This window comes from Podarcis filfolensis (genome assembly GCF_964270895.1).
Source record: "Podarcis filfolensis genome assembly, chromosome: 16".
Lineage (NCBI taxonomy): Eukaryota > Metazoa > Chordata > Lepidosauria > Squamata > Lacertidae > Podarcis > Podarcis filfolensis.
The window spans coordinates 38,206,624-38,223,108 of NC_139620.1; the positions used below are offsets into that span (position 1 = coordinate 38,206,624).

Sequence of the window (16,485 nt, forward strand, 5' to 3'; positions counted from 1 at the left end):
ACAGCTGCTCTCCCCCTCCTCTCTGCCTTCCGCTGCTAACGGTTCTCTCCCTATGCCTGTTTCTTCTCCTCCTGTCAGCATCTGAGCTTCGCTGACAAGTGACTGCCGCGGCATTCCCTCACAGGATGGCATGGGCGGGGTCAGGGTTTATATACTGGGTAGTAGATTGCAGCCTGGTCTCTTGCTGTCATTTTATGGATCAATGGTCTCGTTAGATAGTAAAATTTATGTAAAATTGCTGTTTTAGGGGTTGTTTTTCATCGTCTGGAACGGATTAATCCGTTTTCCATTACTTTCTATGGGAAAGCATGTCTTGGTTTTAAGACTACTTTGGTTTAAGACCAGACTCCAGAACGGATTAAGTTCGTAAACCAAGGTACCACTGTAAGGCATTATTTAATGGTACTAAGAGCCATTATAAAATTGGTGAATTAACTGAAAGGTAAAAAATTGCTTAGAAACATAAAGAGTAGCTTCCTATTTAAAAGGTCAGTCTATTGACGCTTATATAGTGGTACCTTGGTTTAAGAACAGCTTTGTTTATGAACAACTTGGATTAAGAACGCTGCAAACCCGGAAGTAGGTGTTTTGGTTTGTGAACTTTGCCTTGCATGCAGAACATGTTTCGCTTCCTGTTGAGTGTGTTCCATTTGTCAATTGAGTCCCCTGCTGCTATGGGAAAGCACTTCTTGGTTTAAGAACGCTTTGGTTTAAGAACGGACTTCTGGAACGGATTAAGTTCGAAAACCAAGGTACAACTGTATATTGAAATAAGTGTGTTGAATCAAAAGTCTTAACAAAACATCCTTAAACAATGAAAAGGCAACAATCATTTCATTTCCTACACCCTTTATTTTACACCACTGTAATGGCCAGATGTGATTTTGACAGAATAGAGCTGGACAAAAATATAATTGACTTAGAACACCGACATTTCAAAACACACAACCATTCTCTCATCCCATTCACAGGGAAATGAATGGTGTTGGAGATTTTTTTGCCTCCTTTCATCAGGAGGTTACTTTTGCATTAATAAATGTGTACAGATTAATTTTCAAAGTGGACATTTGATTGCATCTAGAGGCTTGCACCAAGCAAAGACAGCTGTGAGCTGGCCTCTGAATTGGAAATTGTATGAAATTAGTTTGCTGGGAAATCAAGGTAGACAGTTGGAAATGAATTAAAAATAAAATGATGTTTTTTAAGGTTAGAGATAATTGCAATTGTAAGAGCTATCAGCTTGATAGGAGGTGGAGGGGAGAGTAAGGGATTATTACTGACCCTTTCACATGGTGACTGCCATCGGCATAGGCTCCAATCCTCATGTAGCACACTGTTGGCTACAATGCACCCCCTGCAACCACCTTTCCCTGGAACCCAGCAAAGAGCTCCTTAACTCCCTTTCTCACCATGCACATGATAGGCTTCTGTTTCCCATTTTGCACTTCCAGCGCTCGTTGCTGCCTGCATCTTGTCTAACATGAGCCCCTCCAAAATATGGCAAATTCAAAATGAACTGTACATCAGGAATTCAGCTCCAGCATAATTGGCAAGCGAAGTAAGTTGGCATCATTTTCCTAGTCAGCAACCTGTGGTCTGTAGGTCTGTTTGCACTAGCCACAGTCCCCCTTTTTATTTCATGTAGTTCCACTGATGCAAGGCTGGAAGAAGTCTCTCAGTGATTTGCAGCAGTTGGAACACCCACCCCAGCCAATTGAGATCCTTCTTGCTGCTCTCTGCACTATTGCCAACTCACCTTTCGCTGTCTGAACCACCACCTGCTTTTTCTTATTCTTTAAGCTACAGAAAAACTAGGGCAATGCAGCCAGCAGCTGCTGATTTTTATTTGCTGCCTTTGTGCAAAACAGAAGAGGCCTCGTGATTTTTACCTGTGTTTCAGCTTGCATGACTCGGGTGGATAAAAAGGGGATACAGAGCTGTACAGGGGAGGGCCTACTTTCAAAAACAGAAAAAGTCCTCCCTAAAAGGGTAGCTTTGTTTGCTTTAGCTCTGGTGACAACTGCATTACAATAGTTTAGACAGGAAAATCCACAGCCTGGTTAGAATGATAATGAAATTGGCTCCTGCCTTTTTGAAACTGCCGAACTGCCATGTTTTCAGATAAGTCCACAAGTCAAGTCCACCATACCAGAATGCCCCTCACTCCCATGTTTAGGTGTGACTCTGCCTGGCCTCAGGGGAGGGGGCAGGAAGTCACCCCTATAGGAGTAGGCCTCCATGTAGGCTTGACGATATGGTAGCCAGGCCCTCAGATTTGCTCTCCTGCTCCTGTTGACAAATACCTGCTACTGTGTGCCACCTATACTGCAAAACAGACACCTGTCTTTTAGGGATAAATGCTGACTTTTACAATCTGTGATCACAACCATAATGTTTTGATGAACTGTTGTGGCATCTGCTTCTGCATAACCTTTTCAGTTACCTTTTCAGAGTGTGTTCAATGCCTTTAATGTATGACTTTAATGTATGACACATTCTCTCAGCTTGGCCTACAGAAAACAGCTTGGGGGCTACTGCCAGTATTGACATCAGCCACTCTAGCAATGTCTTCAGTGAAATCAAGGCACAGGATTTGCCGCACATCACCTCCCTAGGTTAAGGAGCACACATCCAGAGTCTCAGGCTGTACATTTTCAGAATTCCTGGTGAACCCATCTCCAAATCCCTCTGCCTGCACCAGTTCAGGCTCTCTGTTGCACATGGGGCAAAGATGATTCCGGACAATGGACGATCGCATCCAGATAATCAGGTTCCAGCGCTCCCCAGAGGCGATAGGCAGCGCCCCGTGAATTTGTCCTCCCCGGTGGAACAAGCCATGGAAGGGAACATGTTCAACTTCGATGTACTTTGGCACTGGGTTGCTGTCCTTGAAAAGGAATAAGAAAGACCACATGTTATTATTATTTAGAATCATAGAACTGAAGAGTTGGGACTCTGAGGGTCATCTACTCCAGCCCCTGCAATTCAGGAATCGCAAATGAAGCATTATGACGGGAGGCCGTCTAACGTCTGCTTGGAAACCACCACCTTCCAAGGGAGTCCACCCCACTGTCGAACAGCTCCAGCTGCAACATTCACACTTCTATAAATCAGGTGATCAATGCAGCATATTTAGTACTTGAGGAACTGTCTGACTGAACTTATTATAACCCTTTCATAGCAATTCCAATCTTCACTGTTTTTCAGTTGGCTGAAGTCCAGCCATTCTCCCCTTCAAGAAAATCCAGACCAGCAGTAGTCTCCTTAACTCCACATAGAAGTAATAGTAGTAGCAGTACTTGAAATTTTATTACCTGCCCTTCGCCCAAAGGTCCCAGGGCAGGCTACAGCAATGAAGGAACCATGTTGCAGTTTAAAACAGCTTTAAATTACAAAAATACACATTTAGGTGGCAAAAGCCGGGGGGGGGGGGTAAAGAGGCGCATCTTCAGAACTTGCTGAATGCTTCATAATGAAGGCCCCAGAGTTGTTAACCTTTTTTAAGGATTTTTTTAGGATTGAAGTTGTTGAGCGTCCTTTTTTTAGGATTTTACCCCAAAATTGTTTAGCTTTTTTTAGGATTGAGGTTGTTGAGGTTTTTTGGGATTTTACCCAACCACCACAGGGGCCGGATTAAACCGACCAGCAGACTTTGGACATGCCTGAATTTTAAGTGAATTGTGCAATCAGTTTTAAGATTTTGTGAATGATTTAAACATATGAGTTGTGCGGATGGCTTCATCATCATAACCCATCATAACCCTAGTTAAGTATTTCCTACCATCCCTTGTACTGATCGTTGGGTCACAGCTTGTTCCAAGGCTCTGGGTTGCTCTTTTTGTCCCAGCCAGGCAGAGAAACATGATAAGAGGCAGACAGCAAGGAGTACATCTTTGTAAGAAGAAAAACATACAGCAGGCATGTCCAGTGTCCGTTTTGGGGGCCTAATCCGGCCAGCTGGTTGGTTTAATCCGGCCCCTGTGGCAGTATATTTCCTGGGGTAAAATCCTAAAAACACCTCAACAACTTCAATCCTAAAAAAAGGTTATCAACTTTGGTTGGCCGTTTGGTCAGCCCTCACGGCCCTTCACTTCATCAAATCTGGTCCTCTTTGAAAAAAGTTTGGACACCACTGACTTAGGGGTTCCACAGAGAGGGCTGTCTTCCAGGCCACTGTTTGTTAGCAGCCACCTCTAATGGTGACTCATGATGGTCCAGTAAAATGAGACTGCTTTGGGTCAAAGCATATCGGACAAATAGAAGGATTTCTTCACACGGCACATCTTTTGACATGAGAAACTCACTGCTGTAAGCTGTGCATATGGTGGATGGCTTAGGTGTTTTTGAAAAGACCTGGTATATCCCAGAGTTCATCAGCCCAGGGATGGTCAGGGATGAATGAATTCAGCAACATCCAGAGGGCCACACATTCCTCACCATTGGATTAAATGGAACCTTAGACCAAAGTCTATTGAGGTTAGCATTACTTATTCAATAGGGACCACTTTGCCTCTGGAAATTCCCTAGGAGGGCAAGAGAGGGAGGCAGCATGTTTCTCTGTTGTTTAACCCCAGCAGCCAATAAGCAGTTATACTGCTACTATACATGGAAGTTCCATGTAACTGTCATGGGTCTGTGCATAGCCAACATGGTGCATTCTGGGTATTCTTGGAATCCACCTCCCATCAGCCCCAGGCAGTTATCAGGGATTATGAGAGTTGGGGTCCAAGAGACTGGTTTACCCCATCTTTTCTGTTTAAAGTCATTAACACATCTTGTGGCAGTGAACTGCATATGTTTCTTACAAATTCTGTGAAATAATAGGCATAATAAAGTGAAAGTAAGCCATTAAAAGAAGAGGCACCTTTCTGAATTCAGCAAAATAGAGGTTGCCCTCAGTGAACTCTTTCCCCAGGGAAATGTTGAGAGTCACTTCCGCATTGTCATAGTGGGAACTCAAATCCAGGTCTTCCTGCAAAGCATATTTCACCACAAAGGCCTTATGACTGTCCAAACAGCCTCCCCCACAGTCCGGGTAAAGCAAAGCTGTGAGGGGTTGTAGGTATTTTTCACGCAGAGCGGTGATGAAATTTTCATCCAACCCAAGTTCGTTTAAGAGAACCTGCAGTGGGTCATATATGAGCATGCAAAAGAAAGAGTTAAAGGGGAACCAAACAGAATGCAAAATAAATATTTTTTTGCAGAAGGGTCAGGGCATTTTGCACTGGTCAGGTTCTTGCGATGGCTAAAAACTGTCCTCCATTTTCTAACATGCTACATTCTCTCAATTTGGATAGTAAAGATTTGCTTCTTTGCCCAGTAAGGACTTTAAGATCAACAAATCATAGAATTGGAAGGAACCACAAGGGTCATCTAGTCCAACCCTCTGCAATGCAGAAATATTTTGCCCAGCCTGGGGTTTGAACCCACAACCCAGCAGAGGAATGGAACCTGGTTCCATTGTCCTTTTAAATGTGTTGTGGGAGGGGGGATTATTGGCCTGTTATTGCTTTTGTTCTTATTTTTATTATGTATTTTGTGTCTTTTATATTGCAGTTTTATCTTGTGAACCGCCCTGAGATCTATGGATGAAGAGCAGTATACAATTTTAATAAATAATAATATAATAGTAATGATATATAAATTAATTATAATACGGGGTGAGTCTAGGTAAGCATAATAATAACCTTAGCACTCACCTAGTACTTTGTTTGTTTGTTTGTTTGTTAATTAGAATGTACAAAATGCCAAAAAAAAAAGAAATACATAGACAAACAAAAAGTAAACTACAACTTACACATATAATAATCGAACCCAAACCTGTGACAACCCATCACCTCCTCCCCAACTTCCCTCCACCCCATCTTGACTTCTGTATATTTTAGACTGGATGGTATACATTGCAATCTTTTAAGGTATTACCTTTTATTTCGTTTCTAACACGTTTTATTAATGATTTTTGTTTCACTTTACTCTTTTAATCTAAGCTTATCAACACGTTCTCTTTGGAACAGTGTTTATCCATATATTCTTCAAAACATCGCCATTCTTGTCTAAGTTTTTGGTTTGATTGCATTCTTATGTAAGAAGTTAGCTTTGCCATTTTCATGAATTCGCTTAGTTTGTATAGCCAGTCGGCTTTTGAAGGTATTATCTCGCTCTTCTATTTACTGGCAAATACAATCCTGGCAGCTGCTGTGGCATATAAGAAAATTCCTTTCTTATTTTGCGGTATATCAGACCTAGTAGATATGCCTCTGGTTTCTTTTGTAAAGACACTTTTAACACTTTTTAAAGTTCTTCATGAATCATACCCCAGCATGCCTTAGATTTTTCGCAAGTCCACCAGGCATCAAACAATGTCCCTTCTTCTCACCTAGCACTTTGGAGGGCTCAAACTACTTGATTATTTTCTTGTCATCCTTACAGTGATCTCTACTACAAGACTGTAATTGCTATTAACCCCATTACTACAGATGGGGGGATTGTCAAGAGAAAGTAACTTGTCTCAAGTACAATCCTAAATAGTGACTCTTACCCCATAATTATTCATAGAGTTGGGCCTCCCTTTGGGTAGCTCAGATTGTTCAAAGTTCTCTAGCTCCTCAATGAAAGCTTGACAGAATTCTTTGGCAAACACTGGCAGTCGGTAGATTCTCTTATCTGTTGTGGGGAAGATGGAAAATAAAATCGGAAGAAGATAGCACATAGCCACTTGCTTAATCACCTGTAGTGGAAGAAAATCTCCTCCTGGCGACCAGAATGGGAAGGGGGGGGGTTTGTAAGTGCAAAGAAAAGCTGGTTCTCTGTTCTTCTTTAATGGGTAGGGGCCTTAGCTCAGTGGCAGAGACCATGTTTTGCATGAGGAAGGCCCCAGGTCCAGATTCTGGCATCTCTGGTTAAAACCAGTGCTTTTTTCTGAGGGCACTCAAGGCACCAGCACTTTTTTCCTAGAAGAAAAGCACTGGTTAAAATGATTATAACTGGAAAGTCTGGGGAAGACACACCTCTTTGCCCAGGTCTGTGGAGAGCCTTTGCCAGTCAAAAACAGAGTGCACTGGGCTAGATCATCTATGTTAAGAAGAACAGAACATAAGAAGAGCTCCGCTTGGCCAGGTTAGTGGCCCTGAGCATTCTGTTCTCACAGTGGACAAGCAAATGCATGGGAAGCTGAATGCAACAGTAATCTCCCCACTTGTTATTTCCAGCAGCTGGCATTCAGAGACATGCTACCCCCAACTGTGGAGACAGACCATGTTGTTATTTTCAGAACTGGAACCTTCCGAAGTAAAAACCAGTAAAAAAAAAATCTCCTGCATCTTTTCAAACCGAAACCAAAGAGGACACTTAGACAACATGGGGCATGCAGTCATTTCCTTTTGCAGAGTAGGAAACAGCCTTTTAAAAGCCAGCACCTTCTGGGCATCTTTTTAAACATGAAGGTAATACGTATACCACTAATTCCCTCCAAGAATACAAACTGCACATATGCTTAACCTATATTTTAAAAATAATTAATATGGGCAGCCCCTTACCATGTACACATATTGCTGATAAATTAACTCAGTCTCCCCACCTGATATAGATTCCACACGGTCCAAGAGGCCTTGAAGGTCAGCACCTTTGGATGTGGAGTATCTAACCGTTTCTAAAAATTCTGGTGCAAGAAATGATTCCTAGGATTGGAAGAGGAGAGGAGGGTGGAAAACAATTATTTTCACACACACACACAAGCTACTTCTATTTAACCTGTTTTAAATGTGCTTCAACTTCAGTTTTGTTCTTGGACAGAGTCAATAATGGCGGCTGACGCAGAATTAACCATGAGGAGGAGGAGTGGGGTTGCAAGGGTGTGCACCTCTCTTTACATGACACTCTACCCCGCCCAGGACAAATTCCCAAAAGTGGGTGCAAGTTCCATGCAGGGCTGAGTAAGATTAGCACTGTGTGCCTTGTAGAAGAATTGCTTTTGGACAACTCTTGTGACAACTCTTTTTCTTATTTGTGCTGCTAAAAGTACAGGCAGAGTCTTGTTCACTCCCCAGTGAGGAAGCCCCTTCACAGAGGAATGGTGTCAGCTGAAAATGGGCTGCTACTCAGCAACTATTTCTAATGAACAATTCTGAATTCTGAATCTGCACTTCTTTTTTTTGCTGAACTGTTTTGGTTTTGCTTTGCTGATATATTAGCCTTTGCTGATATTATTAAATGGAGGAAAAGTGTGATTTTTTCTCAATGTTTTGTTGTCGTTTTAAGCTGCATTGAGAATAAACCTTGCTACTGAAAAAGCAGCATACAAATATTAAATCAAAATTTACCCCTCTCCATTAACTGTGCCCCATTAACCACAGTATATCAGCACCAACATTAGCCAGTGTGTTAAGAGTATGCAGGTCCCATTTTATCCAGTGATAGCTAAGCATCTTCAAGTCTGCACCAACTTGCAGGAGTATAGACTCCGACCCTACTGCTAAACTGTTGTACGGAAATGTCACCAGAGTAGAGGCCATTCCTAAACTATCTCTAGCTATGGACTTGCATGCAAATAGAAGAAACAAGTTCTTTACCTGTAAAGTATACAGTTGAGGATGCTTTGGCTTGTAGTTCTGGAAAATTATTGCTTTCCTTTCCCTAGAACGGTACTCTAATTCCTTTCTCCTCTGGACTTCTTTTTCAACCTAGGAAAATTCATTCTGAAGCTGAAAGGCTGTAACTCAGTGCAGAATACCTGATTTACATGCAAAGAGTTCTAAGCTCAATGCCTAGTCAGTCATGGGCAACCTTCCTGAGACCACATGGGCCAGACCAGAGTTAAAAGTGAGTGGAGAAGTGGGTGCGAATCATACAAGAAGCTACATTCCAGCCATGCAAAAGTCAGAGGTTTACACAGTATAGTACAGGAGTGGCCAACTCTCAAGAGACTGTGATCTATTCACAGAGTTAAAAACTGGCAGTGATCTACCCCCTTTTGGGGGGTTCAGGTCAAAGGTTGAGATTTTTAGGGAGGAGAAAAAGTTGTTGAGCTTCTTTGGGGGGAGCCAGTGATCTACCAGTGATCTACCACAGACGCGTCCAGTGATCTACCAGTAGATCACGATCTACCTGTTGGACGTGCCTGGATAGCATATACATCTTTCCATCTAGGCCCCCAGGCTATGGATTCTGAACCTCTGGTGTAGACAGTATGGAGTTAGGTGGACCAAAGGTCTGATTCAGTACAAGGCAGCTTATGGAGATGTATCACTCTGGTCTTCACCATGTTTGGGTGGATAGGTCCAGGCTCCATATTTAAGCAACAGAAATGCCAGGGCTGTGTAATCAATATTATTTATACATGTTTAGCCCACCTCTGTGCGCTTTTATTCAGAAGCAAACCCTATGAGTTCTATAGAGTTCATCAGGTCCCTGTGTATAGGATTGCAGTCTACAGAGCGCTCTGAAGTCTGGATTATGTCACTGGAATATTCTGCATATCAATGCAAAGGCTGTCTCTGGCTGTTGACATATTTACTACAAAGCCAATCCTGAGACCATATGTAACTGTTTTTACCCACTTCCTCTGGAGAGAAGAGCTGAGAACCTGACCTGTATCACCAACTATCTGGGGCCAGAAGCAGCGGCTCTCCCCCTGCCTCCATTACACATCTGTGTGAATTTTAATTGGTAGCTATTGGTAGCCAAACCTGGTTGAAAAGCACAGCATAAAGTATAGCATGTACACAAGATCAGACTGTTAGTTCTCTCACATCAAAGCCAGGTACAGTACCTCTTGGACTACTGCCTCAAATTCTTCCACGCTTCTGCAGCCCCGTTGTCTTAATGCCTGTAGGATAGAGAGATGCTGAGTTTATATGTGTGACACATGTTTTTGTTTTCTACATTACAGTCCCAGTCCTTCCACACCAATGCCGCTATGGTCTAGACAAGCATGGGACTGTCTCTGAAATTAACCCACAAGACTCACATAAGCCAGAGGCAAGACCTCTTTCTGTACCTCTCCAGATACAGTAGGGGTTTTTGTTTTAAAATGCACACCAGTCTGGATAAAATTAAAGCAACAGTAGTCTCTGATGTGTGCCCCCTTTTTGCACTTAAACACTGTTGGAGAAGGCTTTATATGCTCAGCCAGAAGTAAACCCCATTCAGCTCAATAGGACTTCCTATATGATTAAAGCCCAATTCTCCTCTTTCTTTTAACCTAGAAGTAAGCCCTGTGGAGACATTTCTTTACTATGGCCATTTCAACATAAGGGGTTGCTTACTATTTATATATACTTGCTAATGTATTTGCTTCATTCTGAAAACTTTTTTAAAACTCTAAAACACAGTACTGTAACTGTAAGCAGCTCTGCAGTACAATCCTAAACGTGTTTACTTTTTAGTCTGGAAAAAAGTTCACTGGGATCAGAGGGATTTACTCCCTAAAGTGTGCGAATTGAGACTGCCATCCTCTCCCCACGTGCCTGGGAGTAAGCCTCATTGGATCCAATGCGGCTTACTTCTGAGTAGACACGGTTAGCATTGCATTGTTAGAAGTCAGGTAATATGCGTACTATCCCCCCGCCCCTGCTTTCGTTGCGTGTAGGGAATTATGACTCCAATCCGGATTCACGATGGGAGAGGAGGGTGCGCGTGTATAAAGTCTCTGCTCTCCAGAAAACGTCCACGGCGCTATGTATTTACCGGTCCATAATCTCTCCGCAGCTGCTCTGGATCCCCGTGGTAGCGGAGGTGAAGCCCATACCGCGGCACGAACAGGTTGTCGGTGAAGAAGCAGGCGCAGGCCAGGAACGGCCCTGGCCTCGGCCGCATACCGCTGGGCTCCATGATTCCAGCCGGACCCCGAAGAGGAACGGAACAGATCTCCAGGGGCAACGAGTCCGCCGGCGAAAACGCCCCTGTAGGAAACGAGCGCTCTCCTGAAGGGAGCGTCAACAAATTACACTGAGACTTGTAGGAAGGAAGAATGACTGAAACATCGCCCCAAACCCAGGCTGTCTGTTTCCCCACAGTAGCCTATCGGGCGCCCTCAGAAAGCGCACAGGCAGGGCATGAAGGCAATAGAGCCGTATGGCACAGCAGTTTTGTTCCCCACTGTGGGGTAGGCTATGCCTGCATATGGAGGTTCCATTTCTATACTGTCACGTGGCTAGTAAAAATTAAAGAGCTCTGCCAGATCAGAACTGAGGTCCGCATAGCCCAGCAACTTGTCTACCTCGGTGGCTGACCAGTTGACCAAGAGGCAATAGACCTCTTTTTCTTTTCTTGCTCTCCCTGACTGTCACTCAGAAGTACACTGCCTCTGAACATGGCGATGCTCCATATGGCTGTGGTGGCCACTGACAGCTGAATTATCGTGTTTAAAAACCACCTAATGACCACGACCGCATATTGTGATAGTCAGTTTCACCAAGCAATGTACAAGCATGCAAACATTTAAGAGTTAGAAGCGAAATAACATTTCCCTCCAGCCATATCTCAGGGTAACACTTCATACATCTAGTGTAGTGGTTCAGAACTGCTTATGCCTTAATAAATTTGTTAAAGGCATCACAAGATTCTCTCTTGTTTTTTGGCAAGGGGATTCCCTTTCCCCTTAACCTGATCTGATTGAGGCTACCCTTTCTTTCAAGTGTTTAAATTTATTTTTAATTTGCAAACATAACAACTAAGCAGCGGTAGCATCATCAGCCTACCTTAACAATAAGAATATTTCATCAGTTATAATATAACATATAAATTAATATAAGCAGTCAATTTGTCCAAGCACGTATCCAGATACGACTGATAATTACAAGCCAGGCATTCCAATGCAGAAAGGGCAGTAAGATCTGCAGACCACTGAGTAGTGGCAACTACAAAGGCTTGCAGGCTCCACTTAGTCCAAGACTACTCTTGAGTAAGAGGTTTGAAGGGGCTGCCACTGTTTGCATCTGTTAGGCTTCTTCTGCTGAATGCAACATGCAAAGCACCTGTCATGTAGGGAACAACTGTACCTGTTGGATCTCTGCCTGTCATACAGCTGTTAAAGGCACAGGAGCCCTGACCCAGTGCAGGGAGTGGAATAGATTGGCAACCTTATTTAAGGAGTTGAAAGCGCAGAGGGCATTTGAACATTTGGAGCAAGCAACCTTCCGTCATTTTCCTTTGTGGCAAACCATTACCGGTAACTTGTTCGTTTCCTGAAGGAGTGTCTGGATCCCTGACAGCTGTGGGTGGCGGGGGGGGGGGGTCCAGTCTGAGCCCCTGGAGAGGTACAGGCAGGTTTACAAATATCTGTATAAGGGAAGGTATCGCAAGCACCTCACAGCCCTGCAGAAAAGGAGCCTGTGGATTGTGGATGCGGAAAAGGCCTTTGATAATATTTCTTGGGAATTTTTGTTAAAAAACTTTGAAATGATGGATATTGGACAAGGAATTATGAATGGTATTGGGGCAATATATAGAGACCAAAGAGCAAAATTAATAGTTAACAATGTGGTAACAGAAAACATAAAAATAACTAAAGGAACTAGGCAAGGATGTCCGCTTTCACCACTGTTATTTATCACGGTACTGGAAGTCCTTTTAAGAGCAATAAGAGGCAACGAACAGATAAAAGGGATAACAGTAGGAAGTAAACAATATAAGGTTAAGGCCTTTGCCGATGACTTGGTACTAACTTTGGAAAATTCGACAAATACTGTAACAGAAGTTTTGAATGAAATAGAACAGTTTGGCCAATTGGCGGGATTTATTTTGAATAAGAAAAAGACAAAAATGTTTAGTAAAAATATGGATCGAGAAACTACTGATAAAGTGCAGCAACAATTAGAAATAGAAGTGGTAAAGAAAGTTAAATATTTAGGAGTTTGGTTAACCCCCAGAAGTATTGATTTGTATCAGAACAACTACATACCAACTTGGAGTAAGATTAAAAAAGACTTAGAGGTGTGGGAAAGAATGAAATTCTCATTTTGGGGAAGAATTGCAATAATAAAAATGAACGTGCTACCAAAGATGTTATTTTTATTTCAAACTGTTCCAGTAATCAGGGGGGCAGCTATCTTTAAAAATTGGCAAAGAGAAATTTCAAGGTTTATATGGCAGGGTAAGAAGCCGAGAATAAAGTTTAAGCTACTGACTGATTTAAAAGAAAGAGGAGGCTTCGCCCTGCCAGACCTGAAATTATATTATGAAGCATCTTGCCTCTGCTGGTTGAAGGAATGGATGAAATTAGAAAACACTGATTTGCTAGATCTAGAAGGTTTTGATAATAGATTTGGGTGGCATGCTTATTTATGGTATGACAAAAAGCGAGTACATAAAGGTTTCGAAAACCACACCATAAGAAGATCTTTGATAGAGGTTTGGGAAAAGTATAAAAACTTGTTGGAAGTAAAAACTCTGTATTGGTTGTCACCACTAGAGGCGCTGAGTGTGAAAAAAATCAATATGAAAGGGAGGTGGGCAACATACCAGAATTTAATAATAAAAACAGAAGGTAAATGGAGGTTGAAGTCGTTTGAAGAAGTTAAGGAACATGTTAATGATTGGCTGCATTATTTTCAAATTAATGAAATGTTTAAAAAAGATCTAAAACTAAGAGGTTTTGAGGATAAAGAGTCAAAATTTCAGAAAGAAATAATAAACAGTGATATTAAAGTTTTGGCTAAAATGTATAAGGTATTATTAGAATGGTATACAAAAGATGAAGAGGTAAAATCGGTTACGATTGACTGGGCCAAAGATTTTGGATATAATATACAAATGGAGAAAAAGCTTCCAAATGGAGGATTGGGAGAAATTATGGAAAGAAGGTTTAAGATTCACTGCATGTACAACAATAAAAGAAAATGTGATGAAAATGATGTATCGATGGTATGTAACACCAGTGAAGTTAGCAAGGATGTATAAAGGATGTAACAAATGTTCGAAATGTAAAGAAAAAGAGGGTACATTCTATCATATGTGGTGGGAGTGTAAGAAAGTAAAAAGCTTTTGGGAAATGATATATAACGAATTGAAGAAAATGTTTAAGTACACCTTTGTTAAGAAACCAGAAGCGTTTTTACTTGGTATTACAGGGAATGAGATAAATAAGAAAGAAAGGAAACTATTTTTATATGCAGTGACTGCAGCAAGAATATTGATGGCTCAGAAATGGAAGCAAGAGGAGTTGCCTACACTAGACAAATGGAGATTGATTTAATACTTTCATTCCATAGTTTTATCCAGTCGTGTTGACATGAGCCAACAGTGTGACGCGGCAGCTAAAAAAGCCAATGCAATTCTGGGCTGCATCAATAGGAGTATAGCATCTAGATCAAGGGAAGTAATAGTGCCACTGTATTCTGCTCTGGTCAGACCTCACCTGGAGTACTGTGTCCAGTTCTGGGCACCACAGTTCAAGAAGGACACTGACAAACTGGAACGTGTCCAGAGGAGGGCAACCAAAATGGTCAAAGGCCTGGAAACGATGCCTTATGAGGAACGGCTAAGGGAGCTGGGCATGTTTAGCCTGGAGAGGAGGAGGTTAAGGGGTGATATGATAGCCATGTTCAAATATATAAAAGGATGTCACATAGAGGAGGGAGAAAGGTTGTTTTCTGTGCTCCAGAGAAGCGGACACGGAGCAATGGATCCAAACTACAAGAAAGAAGATTCCACCTAAACATTAGGAAGAACTTCCTGACAGTAAGAGCTGTTCGACAGTGGAATTTGCTGCCAAGGAGTGTGGTGGAGTCTCCTTCTTTGGAGGTCTTTAAGCAGAGGCTTGACAACCATATGTCAGGAGTGCTCTGATGGTGTTTCCTGCTTGGCAGGGGGTTGGACTCGATGGCCCTTGTGGTCTCTTCCAACTCTGTGATTCTATGATTCTATGATTCTAAATTGTATATTATGACCAATATCTCTGGCCCATTTTATCATAACTGATTTAACTTCCTCATCCTTTGTATGCCATTCCAACAATATCTTATACATTTTGGATAGGATTTTATATTCATTATTTACTGCATGTACTGCACTAAAGGAAAATGTTATGAAAATGATATACAGATGGTATATCACACCAGTAAAACTTGCAAAAATGTACAAAACATGTAAGAAGTGTTGGAAATGTAAAGAAAAAGATGGTACATTTTATCATATGTGGTGGGAATGTAAGAAAGTGAAAAGCTTCTGGGAGTTGATATATAATGAGTTGAAAAAAATGTTGAAATATACATTTGTCAAGAAACCAGAGGCCTTTTTTTTAGGAATTGTTGGCAATGAAATAAATAGAAAGGACCACAAACTTTTCCAATATGCAGTAACAGCGGCAAGAATATTACTGGCCCAGAAATGGAAACAAGAACAAATACCAACGTTGGAGGAGTGGAGAATGAAGCTGATGGACTATGCAGAACTTGATAAACTGACTGGGAAGATCAGATATCTACAAGATCAAAAGTTCATCGAGGACTGGGGAAAATTAGTTGAATACTGGGAATGTATAAGTGATAATGCAATAACGCTAGTGGCATTCAGAGAAGCTCTGTAACAGAATAAGAAATATTGTAAAAAGGCAAAATAGAAGTGGGGGGTAGGTATAAAGGCAACAGTAAAATTTGGAAATGTGTACCGGTAATTAAAGAAGTTTGAATTTGGATGATTGGCAGAGAAGCCGAAGGAAGTCAAAAATGGAAAATTTAATAGAAATTGTAATGTGGATTGAATGTATGGGAAATTAATAAAATATAATTAGAAGAATGGAGATTGAAGATGACGGACTTTGCAGAACTTGATAGACTGACAGGAAGGATCCGAAATCGACGAGACCAAAGATTTATAGAAGATTGGGAAAAGTTTACAGAGTATATGCATAAATTAAGTGATAATCAAATAACGCTTGTAAGCTTTAATGAAACTCTGTAAAAAGAAATGTTAGAATATGAGTAAAATAAGATTTTATTTATAAAAATAATAGAAGCAAGGTTTTAGAAATGTGTAAGAAATCAAGAAGGGAAGGAGTATCAGCCAAGTTGAGGGAAGTCAAAAAAGAGAATGGATATAAAAAAGATGTATGAACTGTATAAATTTTATATTGGAAAAAATTGAATAAAAATTATTTAAAAAAAGAAAAAGAAAAGGAGCCTGTGGAGGAGATACGCCATGAAGTCTGAAGTGGGATGTAGGAGGACAGAAGCCTTGAAGGTTTTCAAGCAGAGCTTGGAGGAGGGCCATCTGTTGCGGATGCTTGAGCTGAGATTCCTGCATTGCAGGGGCTGGACTAGATGACCCTGAGGGTGCCTCCCAACTTTGCAATTCAGCCTGGGCAGGGGTAGCGATAGGCCTTGTGATGCAGGCGGGCGTTTTCAGACGGCCCCTTGAAGGTGTTGTGTCTCCTTGAAACAAGTCCGGGTCGCTGCCTTCCCAGCTTGGGACTGGGTCCCTGCACTACCTCCGCCTGCCCGTGGACTGGAGCCAGTCCTGAGCTGGGGCTGATGCCCGGGACATGTCCCA

The 16,485-nt window shown here is 41.9% G+C and overlaps 1 protein-coding gene across 4 annotated transcripts; it reads right to left on the minus strand.

Annotated features, from left to right (window-relative positions):
• Positions 1-832: 832 nt before the first annotated feature.
• OGFOD2 (2-oxoglutarate and iron dependent oxygenase domain containing 2) lies at positions 833-16,211 on the minus strand. 4 transcript variants are annotated; one of them, XM_083590402.1, is made up of 9 exons: positions 16,117-16,211; positions 11,973-12,327; positions 10,684-10,919; positions 9,767-9,823; positions 8,568-8,678; positions 7,577-7,676; positions 6,539-6,663; positions 4,865-5,122; positions 833-2,882 (listed from the first exon to the last, which is right to left on the minus strand). In XM_083590402.1, exons 2-9 carry the CDS (start codon positions 12,016-12,018, stop codon positions 2,853-2,855), a joined length of 963 nt encoding a protein of 320 aa, XP_083446528.1. In that variant the 5' UTR covers positions 12,019-12,327; positions 16,117-16,211; the 3' UTR covers positions 833-2,852. The 4 variants fall into 4 exon arrangements, with proteins under 4 accessions (XP_083446528.1, XP_083446527.1, XP_083446529.1 ...); XM_083590401.1 differs by having other exon boundaries at positions 833-2,887; XM_083590403.1 differs by lacking the exon at positions 4,865-5,122 and having other exon boundaries at positions 833-2,887.
• Positions 16,212-16,485: the final 274 nt, after the last annotated feature.

Excerpts from the sequence above, each read along its gene's own strand:
- OGFOD2 (XM_083590401.1), bottom strand. The coding sequence starts at position 12,018 with ATGACAGGCAGAGATCCAACAGGTACAGTTGTTCCCTACATGACAG. Across the intron at positions 10,920-11,972 it reads AGTTGTTCCCTACATGACAG|GAGAGCGCTCGTTTCCTACA; the intron begins GTGCTTTGCATG and ends CGCTCCCTTCAG. Across the intron at positions 7,677-8,567 it reads CTCAACTGTATACTTTACAG|GAATCATTTCTTGCACCAGA; the intron begins GTAAAGAACTTG and ends TTCCAATCCTAG.